We start from the raw sequence: 18,591 nt of genomic DNA, 5'->3' as shown, positions 1-18,591 counted from the left end.
CATGACAAAGCAAACTACTTTGGTTTGGAAGAAGGCCGCAAAGTGCATGAGACCCGAAAATGTTATTCCGGGAAATGCAAGCTATCCAAGCAGACATCGACAAATGTGTTTCAACCAAGGAATGGTGGTTTCGATTCATACATGCACACCTTCCACCAATCGTTATCATGGTGACCTGACATTGTTACAAGTTCACTGCACATTCTATACCGCAGACCTGAACTCAGAGACGGATCCGGTTGCAACTCCATCAAGAAAGGATTGCTTCAAGCAGGCTTGTTAGTACTCAAATCTTTACTCAACAAGTGTCCGCAGCTACCCCTTCTTTTGACCTATAAGGGGTGGGTACTTGGAAAGATATTTGTGGGGGATGTGATGATACGCAGCTGGACAGGTTTACCCCCTGATTGACTGCTAACCACCCCACCTTTACCCCCCGAGATGAGTTGCAATCTTGTGACCCATTCACCCTGCATGCACCACCCCCTTAGCCTGCCACCCCAGTAGCCCCACGGCCTTGCTGGACGCTCCAGGGAAGGGGTCATCGAATCTTGCAAAGGATAGACCTAGTGATCCCTTGTAAGTGGACGATGAAGGGGTGGGTGAGAAGGGAACCAGAAGGGTCGCCAAAGGGGTCAAAAGAGAGTCATATGGAGGGGTCAACAGAAGAACAATAGGGTGTAGGAGGCGAGAGAGGGGGGTGGGGTGAGGATCATGATCATTACAAGGGGGTAGGGTCATCATGCAGGGGTTCGACAGCAGCAGCGCAGTCATGCTCGACCACGTCCGATCCTCGTCCCTCGTGCTCTCGACCAGCTTGCTGGTTCCCCTGCTCCTCTTGTCCTTCTCTCCTCCCCTTGCCTCGTCTTCCCCCACAAGTGACGTTGATCGGCATGCTCTGGCAGCCCTCGAGTGGGAGATCCGCAGCATCAAGCAGAGCCTCTCCGCTACCCTCGAGGAGCTTCGAAGCCTCAACGCCTCTGTCGCCTCCTCGCCGCAGCTTCCCTGGGGTAACCTCACCTCCAGCGTAGTTCGCTGCTCCCTCCCCTACAACTGGTCTCAGATCGTCAACAAAGAGGACGAGGGAAGAGTTCAGATCGGAGGCCTGGGCCACCTCATGCAGATGGACAGGTTCTCTCCTCCTCTAGCGCATCAGCAGAGGCTGACATGCTTGCTGCCAGGTACGAGGTCTGGGTCTGCGACTACGACAACCGCTGTGTGCAGCAGGCAGGAGACGCCATGTGCTTCGTCTTCGACGAGGTGCAGGAAGTCTTCCTCCCGTGGGGTCTTGACTCGCAGCTCCTCCTCACGCAGGCAAACAGCTGCCTGAGCTCTGATCTCTCCTCGTGCGCTGACCCTCAGCCTCCTCCAGCAAGGACCCTTCCAGCCCGACCTGGCCCTCTCCAACATCCTCGCCCAGCTCAAGGCCCTCCAGCAGGAGATCCGCTCGGGGGGATGCGGGGGGTCGTGCGTGAGCCAGCAGCAAGTGCAGCAGCTGCTGGACCAGTACTACCTGGAGCCCGGCTACCTGTGGAGCGCCGGCAGCTTCAGCGAGTGCAGCAGCCTGTGCGGCAGCGGAGTGGCGAGGAGAAGCATCACGTGCATCTCGAAGCTCCTCGAGCAGGTCGAGGACGTTCGCTGCTCCAACCGCTCGAGGCCTCTGGCGGAGGTTCCCTGCCTCAACCTCTCCCAGTGCTCCTACGAGTGGGAGGTCGGCCCCTACAGCGAGTGTCTCACGGGCTGCGGCCAAGGCCTTCGCCGTCGCCCCGTCTCATGCCGGAGGAGCGACGGCGTCACCGTCGAGGCAGCCAAGTGTTTGGGATCAGCTCCCGTCGGGGAGGAGGTGCTGGAGGATGAGCGAGCGAGCTTGCGACTGACGGCATGCGCAGCCCTGCGCCAACTTCTCCTCCTGCTCCTACCGCTGGACCACCTCCGCCTGGGAAGCATGCTCCAGCACCTGCGGGGCTGGCTTGCAGTACCGGTCGGTGATGTGCGTGCGGTCGGACGGGGTGGAGGTGGGGGAGGGGATGTGCGAGGGGTCGAAGCCGAGGACCTTCCAAGCCTGCACGGGAGCGTCGGGCTGTAACTACACCCTGATCAACGAGTGCGCCGCTCACACCGACAACTGCGCGACCCACGCGAGCTGCATCGACACCTACTCGAGCTTCGAGTGCAGCTGCAAGCCAGGTAGCCCCTCCTTGCCTCGCCCCCACCCGCAGCGACGCTGACGCGAGAGGGTCAGGGTACGTGGGGTCCGGGACCGTGTGCGAGGACGAAGACGAGTGCGTGACGCAGACAGGCTTGTGCGATGCCGCGAGGACGTGCGTCAACACGGAGGGGAGCTTCGAGTGCTTGTGCAAGGAGGGTGAGGAAGAGAGAGGCTCGCGTCGCCATCGCTCTGACGTCCTCGTGCGGGGCCGCAGGCTTCTACCTGGACACGGCGTCGCCCTCGGGCTCCTGCGTCGCCTGTCCCGCGGGCCTCTACACCTCCGGGCTCGGGCAGACGTCTTGCAGCTCGTGCGCGCCCGGCTACTACGGGACGGCAGACAGCAGCTGCAGCGCGTGCCCTCCCGGGTCGTCGTCAGCGGCGGGAAGCCAGCGGGTGACGGACTGCCAGTGCGAGTACGGTGAGGGGGCGGGAGGCGCCTCCTCTCATGCGCAGGCGGCTGACGAGGCTTGTCCGCAGGCTTCTCCGGGACCATCTCGAGCGCTGCCGACCGCTGCTCGCCCATCTTCTCCAACGTCGAGGAGCAGTCGCGCTGGCTCAGGCTGGGAGCGTCGGGCATGTCATGCGCTCAGACCTGCGCGGCAGAAGGGAAGACGTGCGTGAGCTCGGCGATCAACCAGATCGACAACGAGGAGGCGATGCGATCGGCCGTGAGGGCGGCGAGCATCGCGTCCGATCGACGGATCCGAGGAGCGATGACGGAGCCGCAGCAGAGGCCGGGGGGCCTTCACTTGCGGGTAAGCGCGGGAGCTCACGAGCACGGAGGAGACGGACTGCAGGACCTGACGGCAAGCAGCGGGCACGTGAAGCGTCGACGATACGTAGAGCACGGGGCTACCAACTTTCCTCTTGTACCTCAGTCAGGTCCTAACGCAGGGCGAACTTGTTGTTACATCACTCAGAACTTCTATGTGGATATGCCGGTCGAGCTGCAGAGCTCGAGGATGATAACGGTCAGCGTAACCATCGAGGGCTTTGACAAGGCAAACGTAGTTCAACAAGCAAAAGTCGGATATGGAGGTATAGTATTTCCTTTCTCCACCACGACTCCTTTGAGTCAGCTCAACGGTAGGATTGATCTTCCTCCTCTGACAGCTGTCGGAAGTCAAGTCGGACCCATCGCCATCTACTATAGCAGCATCAGCTACAACGGGCGATCGACGTGGAGGATCTCAGTCGGGGAGATGAGGGACGAGAGCGAGGAGCCTCTGAGGGTCATGTCGGATGGCAAGCTCAAGTACGTCAACGGCTCCTTCCATGACGTCGTCTCCTTCCCCCCCATGAGCATCCCGGGCCCTGTCTTCACCCTCTGCTCCATCTCTCGCTACAACGGCGATAGGAGGAATAGAATCCTGCAAGGCAGAGACGACAATTTTGTGCATGGTCACTGGAGCGCAGGAGGAGGACAGGCCTACTATAGCGGCTCTTGGAGTCTCCAGCAGGACCTGAGCGCGACGGCAGACGCGTGGGTGGTGCTGTGCGGGCAGAACTACCAGGAGGGCAAGTTCTTCCTCAACGGCGTGGAGTATGATCGATCAGCTGGGAGCCTGCCGGACAGCCTTCAGCTCACCATCAACGAAATCGGCTGGCAACCTGACTACGGCTACTTCCTTGAGAGCTCGGACTGGGCGTTGAGCGAGGTAGCGATCTGGCGAGGAGCGTTGCGGGCAGATGAGATGAGAGCCGTGTCGAGTCACTTCATGCAGAAGCTGTCTGCTGGCAGCTCCGCCCCCTACAACCACACCCTCAACGTCTCCTGCGGCACATCTACCGCAGCCATCAATACAATGTCTCCCTACGTGTCAGACCTCGGCTGCTTCTTCCGCTCTCAGGTCTATCAGTCAACCTGCGACGCGAGCATGTTCGGAGCAAGCCGGGTGTGCGTGTGCTCGGCCCCGTGCCTGGAGAACTTCTACGGTAGCGACTGCTGCTGGCTTGTGCTCGCGCCTGACGCTCGAGACGCTCGCAGGTCAAGCCGACCAGTGCTTCCCATGTCCCTTCTACTCTCAGTCGCAGCCCGGCAGCTCCTCCATCCGCGACTGCTCCTGCGATCAAGGTAGCCCGCCTCAGCCGCCTCGGGCCTGCGAGGGGCGGGAGGACAAGGATCTGACGCTGCTTGCTGCTGCTCTAGGACTGTACCTCTACGTCAACTCCTCCGACGCTCCCTGGGGCCCCCAGGGCTCCTGCGACTCGTGCCCCGCCAACGCCTGGTCGCCTACCGGCAGCTCCTGGGTCAACCAGTGCCAGTGCATCGGCGGTAGGGCCTGAGCTTGCTCGTGCTGGCGCTGACGGGGAGCGGACGCGTAGGCTACTACCTGGATCAGGGGCCCTCCTGCTCCTCCTGCCCGTCAGGTCTCCTCTCGCCGTTCGCGAGCTCGTCGGTGGAGGACTGCATGTGCGAGGCAGGTGGGTGACGCTCGCGAGCTCGCCTCGTCGAGCCACATGTGGGTGTGACAAGGTGGATGCAGGGAGCTACGGGTCAGCTGGGAACTGCTCGTCTTGTCCTGCCTTCAGCTCGTCGCGAGCTGGAAGCAGGTCGATCGAAGACTGCTTCTGTCATGCAGGCTTCGGCGTGAGAGCGACGGGGTACAGCAGGCAGGTCACGTCCCCTCACGACCAGTGCGAGCTGATCGAGCAAGAGATATTCGTTGGCAGTCAGCCAGGAGCCTCATGCTCGGCTGTCTGCGGGTCGAGGAGCCTGGCGTGTCTAGACGAGGCTCAGCCCTTTATCACCCAACATTTCTTGTCTGCTCTTCTCTCTTCTTGGGGTGTCACTGTCTCCCAGATTGTCGTTACCAACAGCGCAGACGCTCCCTCCTACAACCCCGTCACAGGTCAAGCCTTCTACCGCAATGGCTTGCCCGGCACTTGTAGCGCCGCCAACGCCAACAACGTCCGAGTATGTCGATGCACGTGCGCCAACAACCAGTACGGTATGCTCCCTCCCGCCTCTCGTCCCTCCCGCTCTAGCGCTACCAGCAGCCCTCACACGTCCCGCAGGCAAGACAGGCAACTGCTCCTCGTGCCCCGCCCACAGCCAGTCCTCCTTCCAAGCTCAGGATCGGTCGAGCTGCATGTGCGACTCCGGTGACGCGGCTGGAGCCTGACGCTGCCGAGCTCTGACGGGCGTGTCTTGCTCCTGCAGGTTACTTCCTCAACGCCTCGCAGGGAGGCTGCAGCCCCTGCCCCAGCGGCACCTACGCGAGGAGGATGGAGTGGGTGGAGGGAGACTTCGGCACCAACGGCAGCATGGGCTGGAGGGGCGCGGACAAGACCTCGAGCTGCGGGGCATACGGCTCAGTGCTGGGAGGGCTCAACGTGCTGGGCGAGCACGCGAGCGTGAGCAAGACGTTCACGGGCTTGTGCGAGCATGGCCTCGTGTACGTCAAGATGCGACTGCTGCTCGTCGACCTGGTGCAGCCGGTGACGCTGCGTCTGTACGTGAACCGCCAGGAGGTCTGGAGCGAGACGGCGGGAGCCATGGCGTCCTGGCCGTCTGAGTGCGGGAAGAGCGACGGCGACGAGCTGATCGAGCGTGCGGTGCGAGTGTATCACACGGAAGACTACGTGGAGGCGATGATCCGAGTAGACTACGACTACTGGGAGGTGTCAGCTTCGAGCGCCAAGACGTTCTGGGGGCTCAAGGACTTCTCTCTCTCCATGCCATGCGCGAGCTCGACCTCAGCTGACTGCAGCATGACATCTCCGTCAGTGCAGTCATGCTCGGATGTCACGGGGAGCGGAGGCACATGCATGCAGGCAGGCGACTATCTCTACGTCTACTACACGAGTGGGCTGACGTGGTGGGACGCGGAGTCGAGGTGCAATGGGATAGGAAGAGAAGGACATCTGGCGTACTTTCCGGATAGTCGGACATACCTTGATGTGACATCTCGTCTCGGTGTCGGTGCGTCTAACCCGTGGATCGGACTTCGAAGTCCAGCAGCATCAGCGTTTGACTACCGTTGGGTCATCGGAGGATCTCCGAGCTTCTGGGGAGTCAATGGTGTACCACCTTCCGGGTACAGTCAGTATGAGTATGGTGTGTTTGTGGGAAGCCAGGGGGAATGGGGGAATTACCAGACGAGTAACAGAAATCGCTATCTATGCAGCTATCCAATCCAAATATGAGCTGTCATAGCAGGGTCCTAGCGCCTAGTGCGATATTCAATCACATCGATCTTGGGCTCGGCTGTTCTAATAGCAGCTGCTTGTATTGGGTGACTCAAGTACTGAAGCATCTTGTTCTCATGAGAGAGAATATAGTGCAATTAGTTGGCATTCAGCAGTTAGGTGCAAACTGTTGATTAATCTGCGAAAGCAAATATCGCTCCAGCTCTACCACCTCATGTCTAACAAACGCCTGTCCTCTCTTTGCTTCCTCTGAGTCCCCGCGAGCTTGATCGCCAAAGTCTGTCTGACCTCTCCCCCTTGTTCAACTGCTTCCTTCACTTCCTTCATCCCTATCGCCAGCGTCTTCCCCCTGCTGCCTCCTGCTCGTCTCCCTCTCGTCCCGCCACCAAGGTGCTCCCGCCTGATCTTCGGGTCAAGGCGACAAGACCCCTCGCCTCCTCGCACCTCGAACGATAAACTCTCCTCCCCCTCTATCGTCACCCGATGCGCCTGTTACTCTTCTCAGCTCCTCCCCCTCCCCGCGCCTTCTCGTCTTGCCTGCAGGAAGATCACGTCGGGGTCAGGCCCAAACACGCGGCTGCCGTCTCCAATCGCATCGTCGACGCTCTGCTCAGAGATCAGCCTTGACGCGACGAGAGGAGAAGCCGCGAGGAGGCGGATAGAAGCGAGGCAGCAGAGCAAGACAGACACGAGTGAGAGGAGGAGCAGGGAGACAGCAGGCGGACTAGACCTGAAACAAAAGCCCAGCTGCTGGCGTGTACCGCGTGTCTCCGAGCACGGGAGCTCCTAGAGCCGCAAACTGCAGGCGAATCTGCGACGTCCTCCCTGTCATGACCCTGCTGCTCTCCACATCTCCTGACCTGGTGTGTCCTCCCTGTGATGAGCCGGACGGAGTACTCGAAGACCTGCATGCTTGTTCATCTGCGAGACAGCGAGGAGACAGACAACCTTTCTGCGTCCTCCCTGCTGCTTGAGATCAAACGGCTGCAGAAAGGTAAGCAGACACTGACCCCATCAGCATCAGGGTTGTTGTCGTCATCACCACCAGCCGGATCATTGTCATCATCAGTACAAACTACAAGATAATGACAACAACACGATATCACATCGTCAAGATCATCATCATCTTGATCCATCATCGCAATCTTCCTCCTCCTCTGAGTGTCTGAGCTCAGCGGCTTACCCGGCAGTCCAGAATCTCTAGCACGGCATCTTGCCAGCCTGACGGAGACTATCAAAGCGAGCTACAAGACCCAGGCAAGCGATGAGAGGAGAAGACGAGCTCCGAGATCTCTCTAGTAGACGAGCCGCCAGCCTTACCCTCCTCCTGCAGGTCTTGCCTGCTCCTCAAGTCCTGCCATGCTCGGAGAAGCGTGGGACGAGAGTTCTTGTGTCCGCTCCTCTTCCTGCCGTACCCCCCCGGTGAGGAGAAGCAGCAAGGAGGAGGCGAAGACGGGGATGCGGCTTCAGGATGATCACCGACAGAAAAGATGACGCACTTCTCCTCTCGGCAACTCTCTCTCGCTCAGCAGCAGGTAGACCTTGTCACACCTGCCAGGAAGCAAGTGAGCGAGACGACGAGGATGGCCCGCCTCAGCTCTTGTCCTCACAGGCCGTCGGGTGCTCTACCATCTTATCTCTCTGTCATGCTCCTCCTAGCGTCCTCCTCCTCCACAGCGCCCGTCCTTACCGCCTCTCACTCATCGCCTTGTTGGTCTTCAAGCAGAAGTCTCTTGTCTTGGCGAAGATCAACACTCCAGCTGTGCAGACGTCGAGGCGGCTGGTTGGCATCAGGCTGATATTTCTCATCTGCCGTACACCCTCATCGCTACTCCTCTCCTCGCCCCTCAGACCTTCTCCACTTGTGACATCACACACTCCACGCCGTTGTCGATGGTTGTCAAACTTGGCACCCTGTCACATCGAGACTTGAACGTCATCCCCGGCACGTGGGAAGCGCTGGATGCCGAGCTGGACTCACCCTGGGGGCTTGTCAATGACGATGAAGTCTTGGCTCTCGCGGATAACTCTCGCGCTCCAGTCAATCTGAGTCATGCTGTGAGAGTCGATCACACTTGTGGGCGTCAGGCGAAGCTAGCTCAGTCGTCATTTTGTTCTTCTTCTCTGCGTTGTGGATCCTATCACCACCTCCTCCTCATTGTTGCTTCTTCTCCTTCTCCTTCTCGATCATGATCGTCATCATCTTAGCTGTTCTTGTGCGCTACCTTGTAGACAGACAGACATCTTTTTGGTTGGGCGTGCACTCTGACATAAGACCCAGGAAGCAGCTCCACATCCTGCATGGTTCGAACAGCTTTGACCGGTGACTGCTTCTTGTCCATGGCATCTTGCGGAGGACCGGTGTAGACAGCTCCAAACTTGACGAGCTCTTTCACAAGTTTTCCGTCCATGCCTGTTTCCTCCATGATGACCTTGTTGCTGCTCTTAGCCCATAGCATGTCAGAGACATCAAACTTACCTCTGACAGCTTCTTCTTGGAGGATTCGCTCCTTATGTGTATGATGAATGGCGGGAGACTGTCGGGGGGGTCAGGTGGGAAGAGCGATTTGATCCTCAATGGCTCAGTGCTGCTGGATATGGAGCATGAAACCAGCGACTTGACACCCATCTTCCCCTTCAAGCCTGGCGGGTCGTAGCAGTGGGTGCTCGTTGCGGAGAGACCAGCATGGTTCCCGAGAATGCAGGCGGTAAGAAAGAGGAGCATGGAAAGGGATGGGTGAGGAGCTAGGAGAAGCTGGCAGGAGGTAGGGTCAGCTGCCCTGATCTTGATTGCTGGCACGCATGCTCGTGTCTGAGGTACAGCTCTGCTCTGTCTCCTCTCTCTTCACCTCCTCATTCCCCTCCCTCTCATCGTCTCGCGCCAGTGACAGCACACCATGTCGGGGCGGATCTCGACCATCTCGACACTGATCTCAACCAGGATCTCGACAGGGAATGTTAACGGAGGGCTGAATGAGGGGCAACAGGCCATTATTTGAGTAAAGATTCTAGTAATCGGCCCCGGGTCGGAGTCACGGTAGGCCCGAGGAACTCAAAAGGGGAGGGAGGGGTGGTATCAATATGGCGGCTCCAGGGTACCAGGGAGAGGGGGTAGAGGTTCAACGGCTGTGGGCTGCCGACCAATCATTAGAGCAGGAGCAGGAGCAGGAGCAGGAGCAGGAGCACGAGCAGGAGCACGAGCAGGAGCACGAGCAGGAGCACGAGCAGGAGCAGGAGCACGAGCAGGAGCACGAGCAGGAGCACGAGCAGGAGCAGGAGCAGGAGCAGGAGCAGGAGCACGAGCAGGAGCACGAGCACGAGCACGAGCACGAGCACGAGCACGAGCACGAGCACGAGCACGAGCACGAGCAGGAGCAGGAGCAGGAGCAGGAGCAGGAGCAGGAGCAGGAGCAAGATCACGGTAGTTTGTGTCTGGGAGTGTCAGGCATCCAGGTGGGATCACCGTCAGCTTCGCTAGATGGCGACGTCAGAAAATGATGCCGAAGAAGAGCAGAACACGGAAGAAACATGTGCCTTAACTATCCAACGAGTGGTGCGAGGCAGAGCTGGAAGGGTTAGGGCTCGGGCGAGGAGAGAGGAAGAAAGGCTTTACGGAATCAAAAGCACAGGATGGAGCTTCGACAGAATGCAGAGCATACTTTCCAGCAGCATGCAGGTAGACTCTCCTCCTCCCTTGAACCCTCCAAGAAGCTCGGTCGAGGTGAGCGAGATGCTGTCCAAGACTGTCCTCGTGGACTATGAGGGCGAGAAAGACGACGAGGGACGCATGTCAGGCAACGGCAAGGCGTCGTTGCATCAGGGGTTGTCGTACGAGGGGGAGTGGAAGCAGGGACTGATGCACGGGAGTGGGAGCCTGCAGTGGAAGGATGGAACCACGTACAGAGGACCGTTCGACCACGCGAAGCTGGTGGGGAAGGGGCAGCTGCGATGGCCGGGGGGCCACGCGTATGACGGAGAGATGCTGGACGGGTACAGGCACGGCAAGGGGAAGCTTGTCATGACCGACGCCAACGAGCTGGATGAGAGCGCGGTGACCACGTATGATGGGGAGTGGAGGTACGGCAAGCGGCACGGGCATGGTGTGCTGTCCTACGACAGCGACGGCAAGCAGAGGTACGACGGTGAGTGGAGGAATAACCTGCGACATGGACGGGGGACCATGTTGTACAAGTCCGGCAACCAGTATACAGGTAGGAGGCAGAGGCTCAAGGGGGGCAGCTGAAGCCCTGTAGGCTACTGGAAGGACGGGTACCCGCACGGGCGCGGGCAGATGATCTGGAACTCAAACGAGATCTACACGGGGGAATGGGAGGACGGGAAGCAGCATGGGCAGGTAGGGCGACGAGCAGCGAGCAAGGGGTCTGACATGGCGCAGGGGGAGCACATCTGGATCATGGAGGGAACGAACAGCATCAACTTCCAGACGTTCAACCGATACGTGGGTCAATTCGAGAAGGGGAAGCGACACGGGCAAGGACGATTTGAATACGCAGATGGAACCGTCTATGAGGGAGGATGGAACGAGAACCACAAGGTACGCAGAATCTCTCTTGCAGCTTTCGGACTATCATTTCATTCTTGTGTGCCTATCAGGATGGCTTCGGCAAGTACTTGTATCCTGATGGAAGAACGTACGCGGGCAGTGTAGCCCAAGACAAGCTGCCGGACAAGAAGATCAAGGTGACTTGTGATACCAGCAGACGAGCTTGACGGTCCCGTCCAGAGCACCTCTCATGACTTCATCCTCTACATCTCCGACCTTCTCGAGGATGACGTGAGTGTGTTGGTGACTTGCTTCCTTGGTGTGATGGAGATCGTAGAGCAACCCTGAGCTCGAGCTGAGAAAGATCAAGAATCTGTTTGTGAAGCACGCGACGGAGCTGAAGCAGATTTTCCGCTCCTACTCGCAGATAGAAGAAGCCAAGGTTGGACCCTGCCATGTCTTCGCTCTCTCATTTCGTCATGGCAGCCCTTGGGAAGCTTTAAAACCACATCTCAAGGAAGCAGCTCGAGCATCGCGACGAAGATGACCAACAGCAAGGAGGTGAGGGAGATGGAACGAGAACGTGTTGCTGCGCTGACACAATGAAGCAGCAAGAGGTGGAGAACTCGTTTGCGATGAAGATGATCGACTTTTGGAAGTTTGCCAAAGACTGTCGACTGCCAGACAACAAGTAGGGGAGGCCGTGGAGCGAGTCGCGAGGTCTGACGATGCTGCAGGTTGAACTTGGCAGAGATCGATCGCATCTTTATGCAGATCGACCCGACGGCCGGCAGCACTATCGGAGAGGCGAATCGCAAGAGGAAGATGATCTACCGTCAGTTCCAAGAGGCTCTCGTCCGCCTCGCCAACTTCAAGATCCCGCATGCTCTGCGAGTGAGCGACCGACTCGCCCAGCTGCTGACCCACTACATCCTTCCCTTGGCCGGCAGGGAGAGCAAGGATGACCTTCCGTACGTCTTGTGCGGCTTGTCGGCAGGATCGCTGACATGTTGACGTCAGCAAGAAGTTGGACGACCCTGTCTGCAAGGTAGTGACCAAGGCCTTCGAGCCCCGCATGAGGAAGCGATTCCAAGAGGAGAGCAAGGCGAGGGGCCGAGACTTCCTCTACCTTTGCGAGGTGCTCGAGCTCTGGCTCAAGGACAACGTGATTGTTAGCAGCAGCGAGTTTCCTGAGGTCCCTCCTGCCGTTGCTCGCCCCCCCTGACTCCCTTCAAGGTTGTCCGCCTCTACCACAGCTCCCTCTACGACAGCTACGAGCAGGTAGAGGGCAACAAGCGCAACCTTGACGCCTGTCTGACCTACGACGAGTACGCTGAGCTTCTCTTCCGGTCTCTCCTGCTCGCTCAGAGCTCCTCCCTGACTTGCAACTACAGGCTGGCAGATCACCATACTGGATACCCAAACAAGATCAACTTCCCAGAGGTGCCTCCTCCTCCTCCTCCTCCTCCTCCTCCCCTGTACGGCACTCGCACTGTCCCATTCCACTCTCCTCCTTTGCATCTCCTGCCGTGCTGACATCGCTTTCTTCCCCTTCTTCCCCAGCTCACCCTTCTGTCCTCTTGCGCGATTGACCTTCTTATACCTCAGACTCTGGAGAATTTTCTCCTCCGATTTATGCCGGACGTGCATGTCTCGAAGGAGCTCAAGGCGGCTGCATTTCGCCCTCCTCCGCAGAGCTTCTCGCGAGGAAGTTTCTCACGTGCACCCAGCGGGATGTCTCGGTCGAGCTCTAGAGCTTCTTTCAGCTTCTCACGCGTCAGTTCAGCTGGCAACCTGGTGGCAGGGCTGGCGAGACGTTCGATGAGCATCAAACGAGTTCCGTCGAAATGAAGAGAGAAGAAAACTCGATCAAAACATTGTGTTGCTGCTTCTCCTCCAAATATCCTCCCTGAACTGCTGAACACCCTCCCTCCCTTCTCACACTCTTCATATTTCAGTCCCTCAAAACTCTCCTCCTCATGTGGTATCGCTCATCCCGTCAAGATTGCAATTCTTCATGTGCTGCTCAAAAAAACAATATGTTGCAACTCATTCCCGGCTTGTCATATCAGATGGCTCTCACGCATGGACCTGAGCCTATGTCCGCCCCTTGGCCTGCAGACCCTTAGCACCTCCGCCACGTCATCACTCAGGTCTACCTTAGCGCCAGGATGCGAGTACTGTTTGATCTCCTGGAACACAAGGTCCCGGATATTTGCGTCGCTGAGGTTATCTTTCTTCTCATACTCAAAGTCGAACTCCTGTGCATCGTCAGCCCTCGTGCCGCTTCCTCCTCCTCTTCCTCTTCCTCCTCCTCCTCCTCCTCCTCCTCTTCCTCCTCCACACCAACCTGGTCGCATTCGGGCTCGTCGGTAGGATCGTGCAGTTCTGCCATGTAAGGATGTGACAATGCCTGCAGTTACATCAACATGCAAAACAAAAAGATCGATTAGCAGGGGCAGAGGAGGAAGAGGAGGAGGAGGAGGAGAAGGGGGAGGAGAAGGAGGAGGAGGGAGGAGGAGGATTCTACAGCAGAAGGAAATGCAACCTGTGCTGCTGTCAGCCGTTTTCTCGGGTTAAATTGGAGGAGACTGTCGAGGAGGTCGAGAGCTTGAGAGGAGGCGTTAGGGAACTCGTGCTTCCATCCCGGTGGAGTTTCCTTGGGAAAACCTGCACCATGAATTTCATCACCTCATCACTAAGTAGGGAAGCGAGGACAGAAGGGTTGGAGAGAAGGGGGAGGGGGAGTGAATGAAGAACAGATCCTGGGAGCAGGATGGAGGAGGTGAATAGAACTACAAAAGAGCTGAAGCATGCAGGAAGATGAGAATGACCTGCAAGAAAATTCTTCGCCTTCTCAGAGACGTGTTGCTGATCCTCAATGGGGGGATTTCCTATCTTAGCGATCTGCCGTTTGAGCATGTCCACGTAGTCTCTTCCGGGAAACAGAGCCTTTCGTCCGAGCAGCTCTGCTAGGATGCACCCAACAGCCCACATGTCGATGGACTTGTCGTAATCTCGCTTCCCCAGCAGGAGCTCAGGGGCGCGGTACCATCGGGTGACCACATAGACTGTCATGGAGAAGGAGTTTTCCAGCTCGGCAGAGAGGCGTGCGAGGCCGAGGTCGCAGATCTTGAGATCGCAGTTGGCGTTGACAAGGAGGTTGTTCGGCTTCAGGTCGCGATGCATCACGTTGGCAGAGTGAATGAACTTGAGCCCTCGCACGATCTGGTAGACGAAGTATCGTACATGATCATCCGACAGGGGCTGGGAGGACCGGATGATCTTGTGCAGGTCAGTATCCATCAGGTCGGTGACTATGAAGATGTCCTTGAACTTGCTCTTGCCTTCCGGTCTCTCGATGATGTCCTTGATGCAGATTATGTTCTCGTGGCCGCGGAAGTGGCGCAAAAGTTTCAGTTCTCGCAGCAGCAGCTTCCCCTGGTCCTTGTCCTCCACGGCATCCTTGATCTTCTTGATGGCAACTTTGGTGTTGGTGGCCTTGTGTCTTGCTGCTGCTACCACGCCGTACGCTCCCTCTCCCAGCTGCTTCGTTACCTCGTACTCGTCATCCAGCCCCCCGAAATGAACCCGCAAGCTCTGTGAGTTATCCTTCTTGGTAGCCATCTCCCCCAACTACCTCCTGCACGAAGCACAAGAGTGAGTGAAGTGGAACGAAGATGCTGGTTGGTATGTAGAGCGATACTACTGCTTTGAAATAAAATCTTCTTTGTGGGAACTAGAATACTCTACCCGCGTGCTATCAAACTTTCCAACTGTCTCAATCTTCCTTAGCGTGGATCAGTGTCTTCCTCACCAACAAGTTCCCTGCCATCTCTCCTCATTCTCCTCCCTATTAGTCGTTCCTTCCCTCATACAGGACACTGATAACCTGGGTGACTTGCTGCAAACTGATACTCTCCTCTTCTGTTATCCTCGCAATATTAAGATCAACCAACATTCTTATCATGACATACAAGAAACATGGGACATCCCTGTGCGTCTTAGCGTACCATTCCCTCGGCTCCTCTGCAAGTTTCATACATCCGTCCAGTCAGATAACCACGAGAACCTAACTCTCTCTCATGCCAGTCTCAACCTCGACTCAGAAACGTTCACATGGTCCTCAGCAAGAGGGATAATCTTCTCAACATTGTCTTCCTCTCCGTCTATCTCCTTCCTCCCCTCCTCTCTTGCCTTCCTAGGGGTCATACATGCCATTTCGACCATTCTCCCCATACCACTATCACCCCACCCCCCTACTATCTCTATTTATACCCCACCACCATCCAACGAGCGTCTAACACCCTACCCTACCTACACACAAGGAGTGTCCATTTCTCACCACCCCTTCAATTAGTACCCCACCCTAATGTCCAAGGAACAAATCCCTTTTTGTTTCGCTACCCCTGAAGTCATTGACATGTCTATTCTTCTACCCCACCCCTTCGATACATCGTTCCCAAGTACCCCAACCTGGTTGTTAAAGTAAACAGGGGTACTCAGTGACTGGTAACACTTTACTCAAAGTTAAGTTAAAAATCAGTACGAGGACAATCAGGAGAGTCGAGGAGGCTTGACCCTGACACTGTCGCACAGGCCAAACGGCGAGAAGGGAAAAGACAGCGAGAACCAAACCTAATCCTGCCGACTGCTGTCCCCCAAACTTAACTAATACCTTCACTCTGGTAACACTCAGAGTGACCTTGAATGAGGGGTGGTTGGAGGTACAGGCTATCTCAATTGGGTGGGTAGTCATGTGAGGGGTACGATGATGCCATATTTCATCTCTTCATGGGGGGTCTTTGGGGGACCCTACGGGTCAAATGGTCTTATATGGGGTGGGGTCCTCTACGATCCTCTGACAAAAGAAAAAGATTTGTTTTACAGTCAATTTATTCTTTTGTTTTGCTTTTTTTTCTTGCCACGCCGATTCAAACTATGGCACCAAGATGGCAAGAAGAGCGAGAGGAGGAGGAGGAGGAGGAGGAGGAGGAGGAGGAGGAGGAGGAGGAGGAGGAGGAGGAGATCAACCTTCTATCTTTCCTCCCTTCTCGAACATATCAGGCTGGGGGAAACACATCATCATCAGAAGACGAGAGCGCTGAAGATGAGCGCGAAGATGGAGGATTGTATGAGAAGCCTGATGAAGCTGATTTCGAAGTCAGAGATTGTGAAGGTGAAAACCAGCTTGCAGATCATCCCTGCAGCAACGAGCTTGCAAGATCATGCGGAGATCGAAACGCAGATGGTGGTGAATTCATTGAAAGTATGAGTAGACTGAGCCTCAGCTACAAGCCGGACAGCAGTGGCGAACTCTGTGACTCAGGGAGGTCGCCATTGGGCCAGAAACAGGTCCAACCCTCAATGTCATCGAGGAACGACGTTGATCAAGGAACTGACGACAATTATGATGATGAACATGAAAGCCCTTCTGCCCGTCAGGAGTTGAACCCCAGGTTCAAGCTGGGAGACGAAAACAGGGACCCGAACTCGCCTTGCCAGCAGGAAGAGAAGGAGGAGAACAAACCTTGCAAAGCAGTTCGAACAGCGTACAACGACCTCATCAAAGAGGCTCAGAGCTGTGAGAGGGAAGGAGACCTGAGAAACGCTCTCTCGTTCTACCAGCAAGCGTTCTCTCTGTGGGATATGGACAGTAAGCTTCGAAAGAAGATCACCAAGATTCAGAACCTACTGGAAGTGAGGAGACAGAGCAGGAGGCAGAGCAAGGCCGCCATCAGAGAGGGGCTGGGAGTCACAGCACAGCAGGGTTGGCGCTATGACGGAGAGGACGAAAGGTACGAGCTGGAGGGGTCCGAGCCCTTCTCGCTCAGCAAGCAGTCGTACGAGAGGCTGCTGCCTTACCAGCGCGAGGGCGTCGCATGGCTGTGGGAGCTGCACCAGAGAGGAGCAGGAGGGATCCTAGGGGACGAGATGGGGCTGGGGAAGACCTGTCAGACCATCACCTTCCTAGGAGGCTGCTTTGAAGGGCAGCAGGTCTCTCACGTTCTGATCGTCTGCCCTGTCTCTGTGCTGTCCGTGTGGGAGGGAGAGTTCCGCAAGTTCTGCAAGGACGTGAGTCCCCTCCTCTTCCACGGCGCCAACACGAGGGAGAGGGACGACAATCTCAAGTCCGTGTACAAGAGAGGGGGCGTCCTTCTCACCTCCTACGGCCTGGCCTCCTCGCAAGCGGAGAAGCTGGCGAGGGTGAATTGGGACTACGTGGTTTGCGACGAGGGGCACAAGCTGAAAAATCCGTCGATCCAGACTTCGAAGAAGCTCAGGACAATCCCAGCTGACCATCGCCTGCTCCTCACTGGGACCCCCGTCCAGAACAACCTCGACGAGCTTTGGGCCCTGCTGGACTTTGCGGTCCCTGGCCTCCTCCCCCCCCAGCAGGAGTTCAAGGCTCACTATTCCCGTCCTATCGCAGACGGACATGACAAGTCTGCGGCAGCATCCGAGAAGCAGCTGGGGGAGAGGAGGGCGAGGGAGTTGCGGGACATCTTCATGCCGTATCAGCTGGCGAGGACCAAGGCCGACGTCTTCAACAAAGACAAGAAGGTGGGAGGGGAAGAGGAGAGGCCTGAGGAGCAGGGAGGAGCTCGGATCCAGGTCGGGCTGGAGGTGTCAAAGAAGGAGTGGATCGTGTGGCTCGAGCCCACGTCCTTCCAGAAGCATGTCTACCGCCAGTTCCTCGATTCCGACGTGGTCCATGCAGCCCTCAGCAGCTCGCGCTCTCCCCTGGCAGCTCTGACGGTCCTCAAGAAGATTTGCGATCATCCTTACCTCCTGCAGAAGGCTACCGAAGTGAGCTCCCTTGAGGCCCTGCGGGAGGCAGACGAGGAGCAGGAGGCTGAGACTCTGGAGGAGGATACATTCTCTGTACGCAGGATGCTGGAGACGTGGAAGAAGCAGGAGCACGTCATCACACAGGACGCTCTCCCTGCGTCCGCGGCCAAGGAGCTGATCGGGGCTGCTGTAGCCTCCAGCAAGATGCTGTTTGTGCTCCACCTGCTGCAGGAGCTCGAGAGGGGAGGGCACAAGACGCTGGTCTTCAGCCAGTCGTCGAGGATGCTCCGGCTGCTGCGGTCCTGCACGGACACGCTCAAGATCAGCTCGCTCTTTCTCGACGGGCAGGTGAACAAGCTGGCGGACAGGGAGAGGATCGTCAAGAAGTTCAACAGCAAGGAGTCTGTCAAGGTCCTCTTCCTCACGACTGGGGTAGGAGGGGTGGGCCTGACCCTGACGGGAGCGGACCGGGTCATCATCTACGATCCCTCCTGGAATCCTGCGACTGACGCGCAGGCGGTCGATCGCGCCTACAGAGTCGGGCAGACGCGTCCTGTGCTGGTGCGACCACTTGGATACTCCTCCTCCCTCTCTTCCTTCTTCCTCTCTTCCTCCTCCCCCTCTTCCTCCTCCCTCTCTCCCTCTTCCTTGTCTTTCTCCGCCCTCTGTTCCTTCCTCTTCTTGCTCTGCTCCTCCTGCTCCTGCTCCTGCTCCTGCTCCTGCTCATCCTTGTCATCTCCTTCTCCTCGCCTTTCTTCTCCTTCCCCCATATCAGGGTACTTTTGTCAAAGTTATTGAGTACGGGGTCACACGTCTGTTGGTTGTCTAATTGAGGGGTGGGTGACCATTCACAAGGTTCTCAATCAGTAAAAGAATGACGGCATCGGGATGGCCAGGGGGGCGATGGTGAAAGCGCAGAGGGGGAGAAGTGCGA

General features: G+C 57.3%; 5 protein-coding genes across 5 annotated transcripts; 3 read left to right on the top strand and 2 right to left on the bottom strand.

The window, feature by feature from the left end:
* Nucleotides 1–772: 772 nt before the first annotated feature.
* Nucleotides 773–6,358, top strand: GUITHDRAFT_104106 (hypothetical protein; the record flags this gene model as incomplete). The annotated part of the gene is made up of 13 exons (XM_005837218.1): nt 773–1,131; nt 1,182–1,260; nt 1,373–1,843; nt 1,890–2,187; nt 2,243–2,365; nt 2,424–2,627; nt 2,687–4,144; nt 4,197–4,283; nt 4,359–4,484; nt 4,535–4,633; nt 4,696–5,160; nt 5,228–5,314; nt 5,373–6,358. The coding sequence occupies 13 exons, from the start codon at nt 773–775 to the stop codon at nt 6,356–6,358; spliced, it is 4,842 nt and encodes a 1,613-aa protein (XP_005837275.1).
* Nucleotides 6,359–6,862: 504 nt separating this feature from the next.
* Nucleotides 6,863–8,820, bottom strand: GUITHDRAFT_104105 (hypothetical protein; the record flags this gene model as incomplete). Its single annotated transcript, XM_005837217.1, has 11 exons — nt 6,863–6,967; nt 7,092–7,172; nt 7,222–7,266; nt 7,310–7,366; nt 7,545–7,582; nt 7,682–7,715; nt 7,861–7,912; nt 8,052–8,170; nt 8,215–8,275; nt 8,343–8,407; nt 8,587–8,820. 11 exons carry the CDS (start codon nt 8,818–8,820, stop codon nt 6,863–6,865), a joined length of 891 nt encoding a protein of 296 aa, XP_005837274.1.
* A 1,187-nt stretch (nt 8,821–10,007) lies between these two features.
* GUITHDRAFT_104103 (hypothetical protein) lies at nt 10,008–12,716 on the top strand (the record flags this gene model as incomplete). Its single annotated transcript, XM_005837216.1, has 13 exons — nt 10,008–10,572; nt 10,615–10,715; nt 10,758–10,916; nt 10,976–11,062; nt 11,106–11,156; nt 11,203–11,307; nt 11,352–11,426; nt 11,477–11,556; nt 11,603–11,836; nt 11,886–12,060; nt 12,102–12,214; nt 12,260–12,308; nt 12,474–12,716. 13 exons carry the CDS (start codon nt 10,008–10,010, stop codon nt 12,714–12,716), a joined length of 2,037 nt encoding a protein of 678 aa, XP_005837273.1.
* A 396-nt stretch (nt 12,717–13,112) lies between these two features.
* GUITHDRAFT_135447 (hypothetical protein) lies at nt 13,113–14,492 on the bottom strand (the record flags this gene model as incomplete). The annotated part of the gene is made up of 4 exons (XM_005837215.1): nt 13,113–13,126; nt 13,212–13,278; nt 13,414–13,535; nt 13,700–14,492. The coding sequence occupies 4 exons, from the start codon at nt 14,490–14,492 to the stop codon at nt 13,113–13,115; spliced, it is 996 nt and encodes a 331-aa protein (XP_005837272.1).
* Nucleotides 14,493–16,676: 2,184 nt separating this feature from the next.
* Nucleotides 16,677–18,200, top strand: GUITHDRAFT_46943 (hypothetical protein; the record flags this gene model as incomplete). Its single annotated transcript, XM_005837214.1, has 2 exons — nt 16,677–17,750; nt 17,829–18,200. Coding segments are annotated over 2 exons (1,446 nt in total), but the record flags the coding sequence as incomplete, so codon positions are not given.
* Between the last annotated feature and the right edge of the window lie 391 nt (nt 18,201–18,591).

This window comes from Guillardia theta (assembly GCF_000315625.1).
Source record: "Guillardia theta CCMP2712 unplaced genomic scaffold GUITHscaffold_15, whole genome shotgun sequence".
Taxonomy (NCBI): Eukaryota; class Cryptophyceae; order Pyrenomonadales; family Geminigeraceae; genus Guillardia; species Guillardia theta.
Note: the sequence above shows the minus strand (reverse complement) of the source record. Positions and strands in the feature narration are given on the sequence as shown.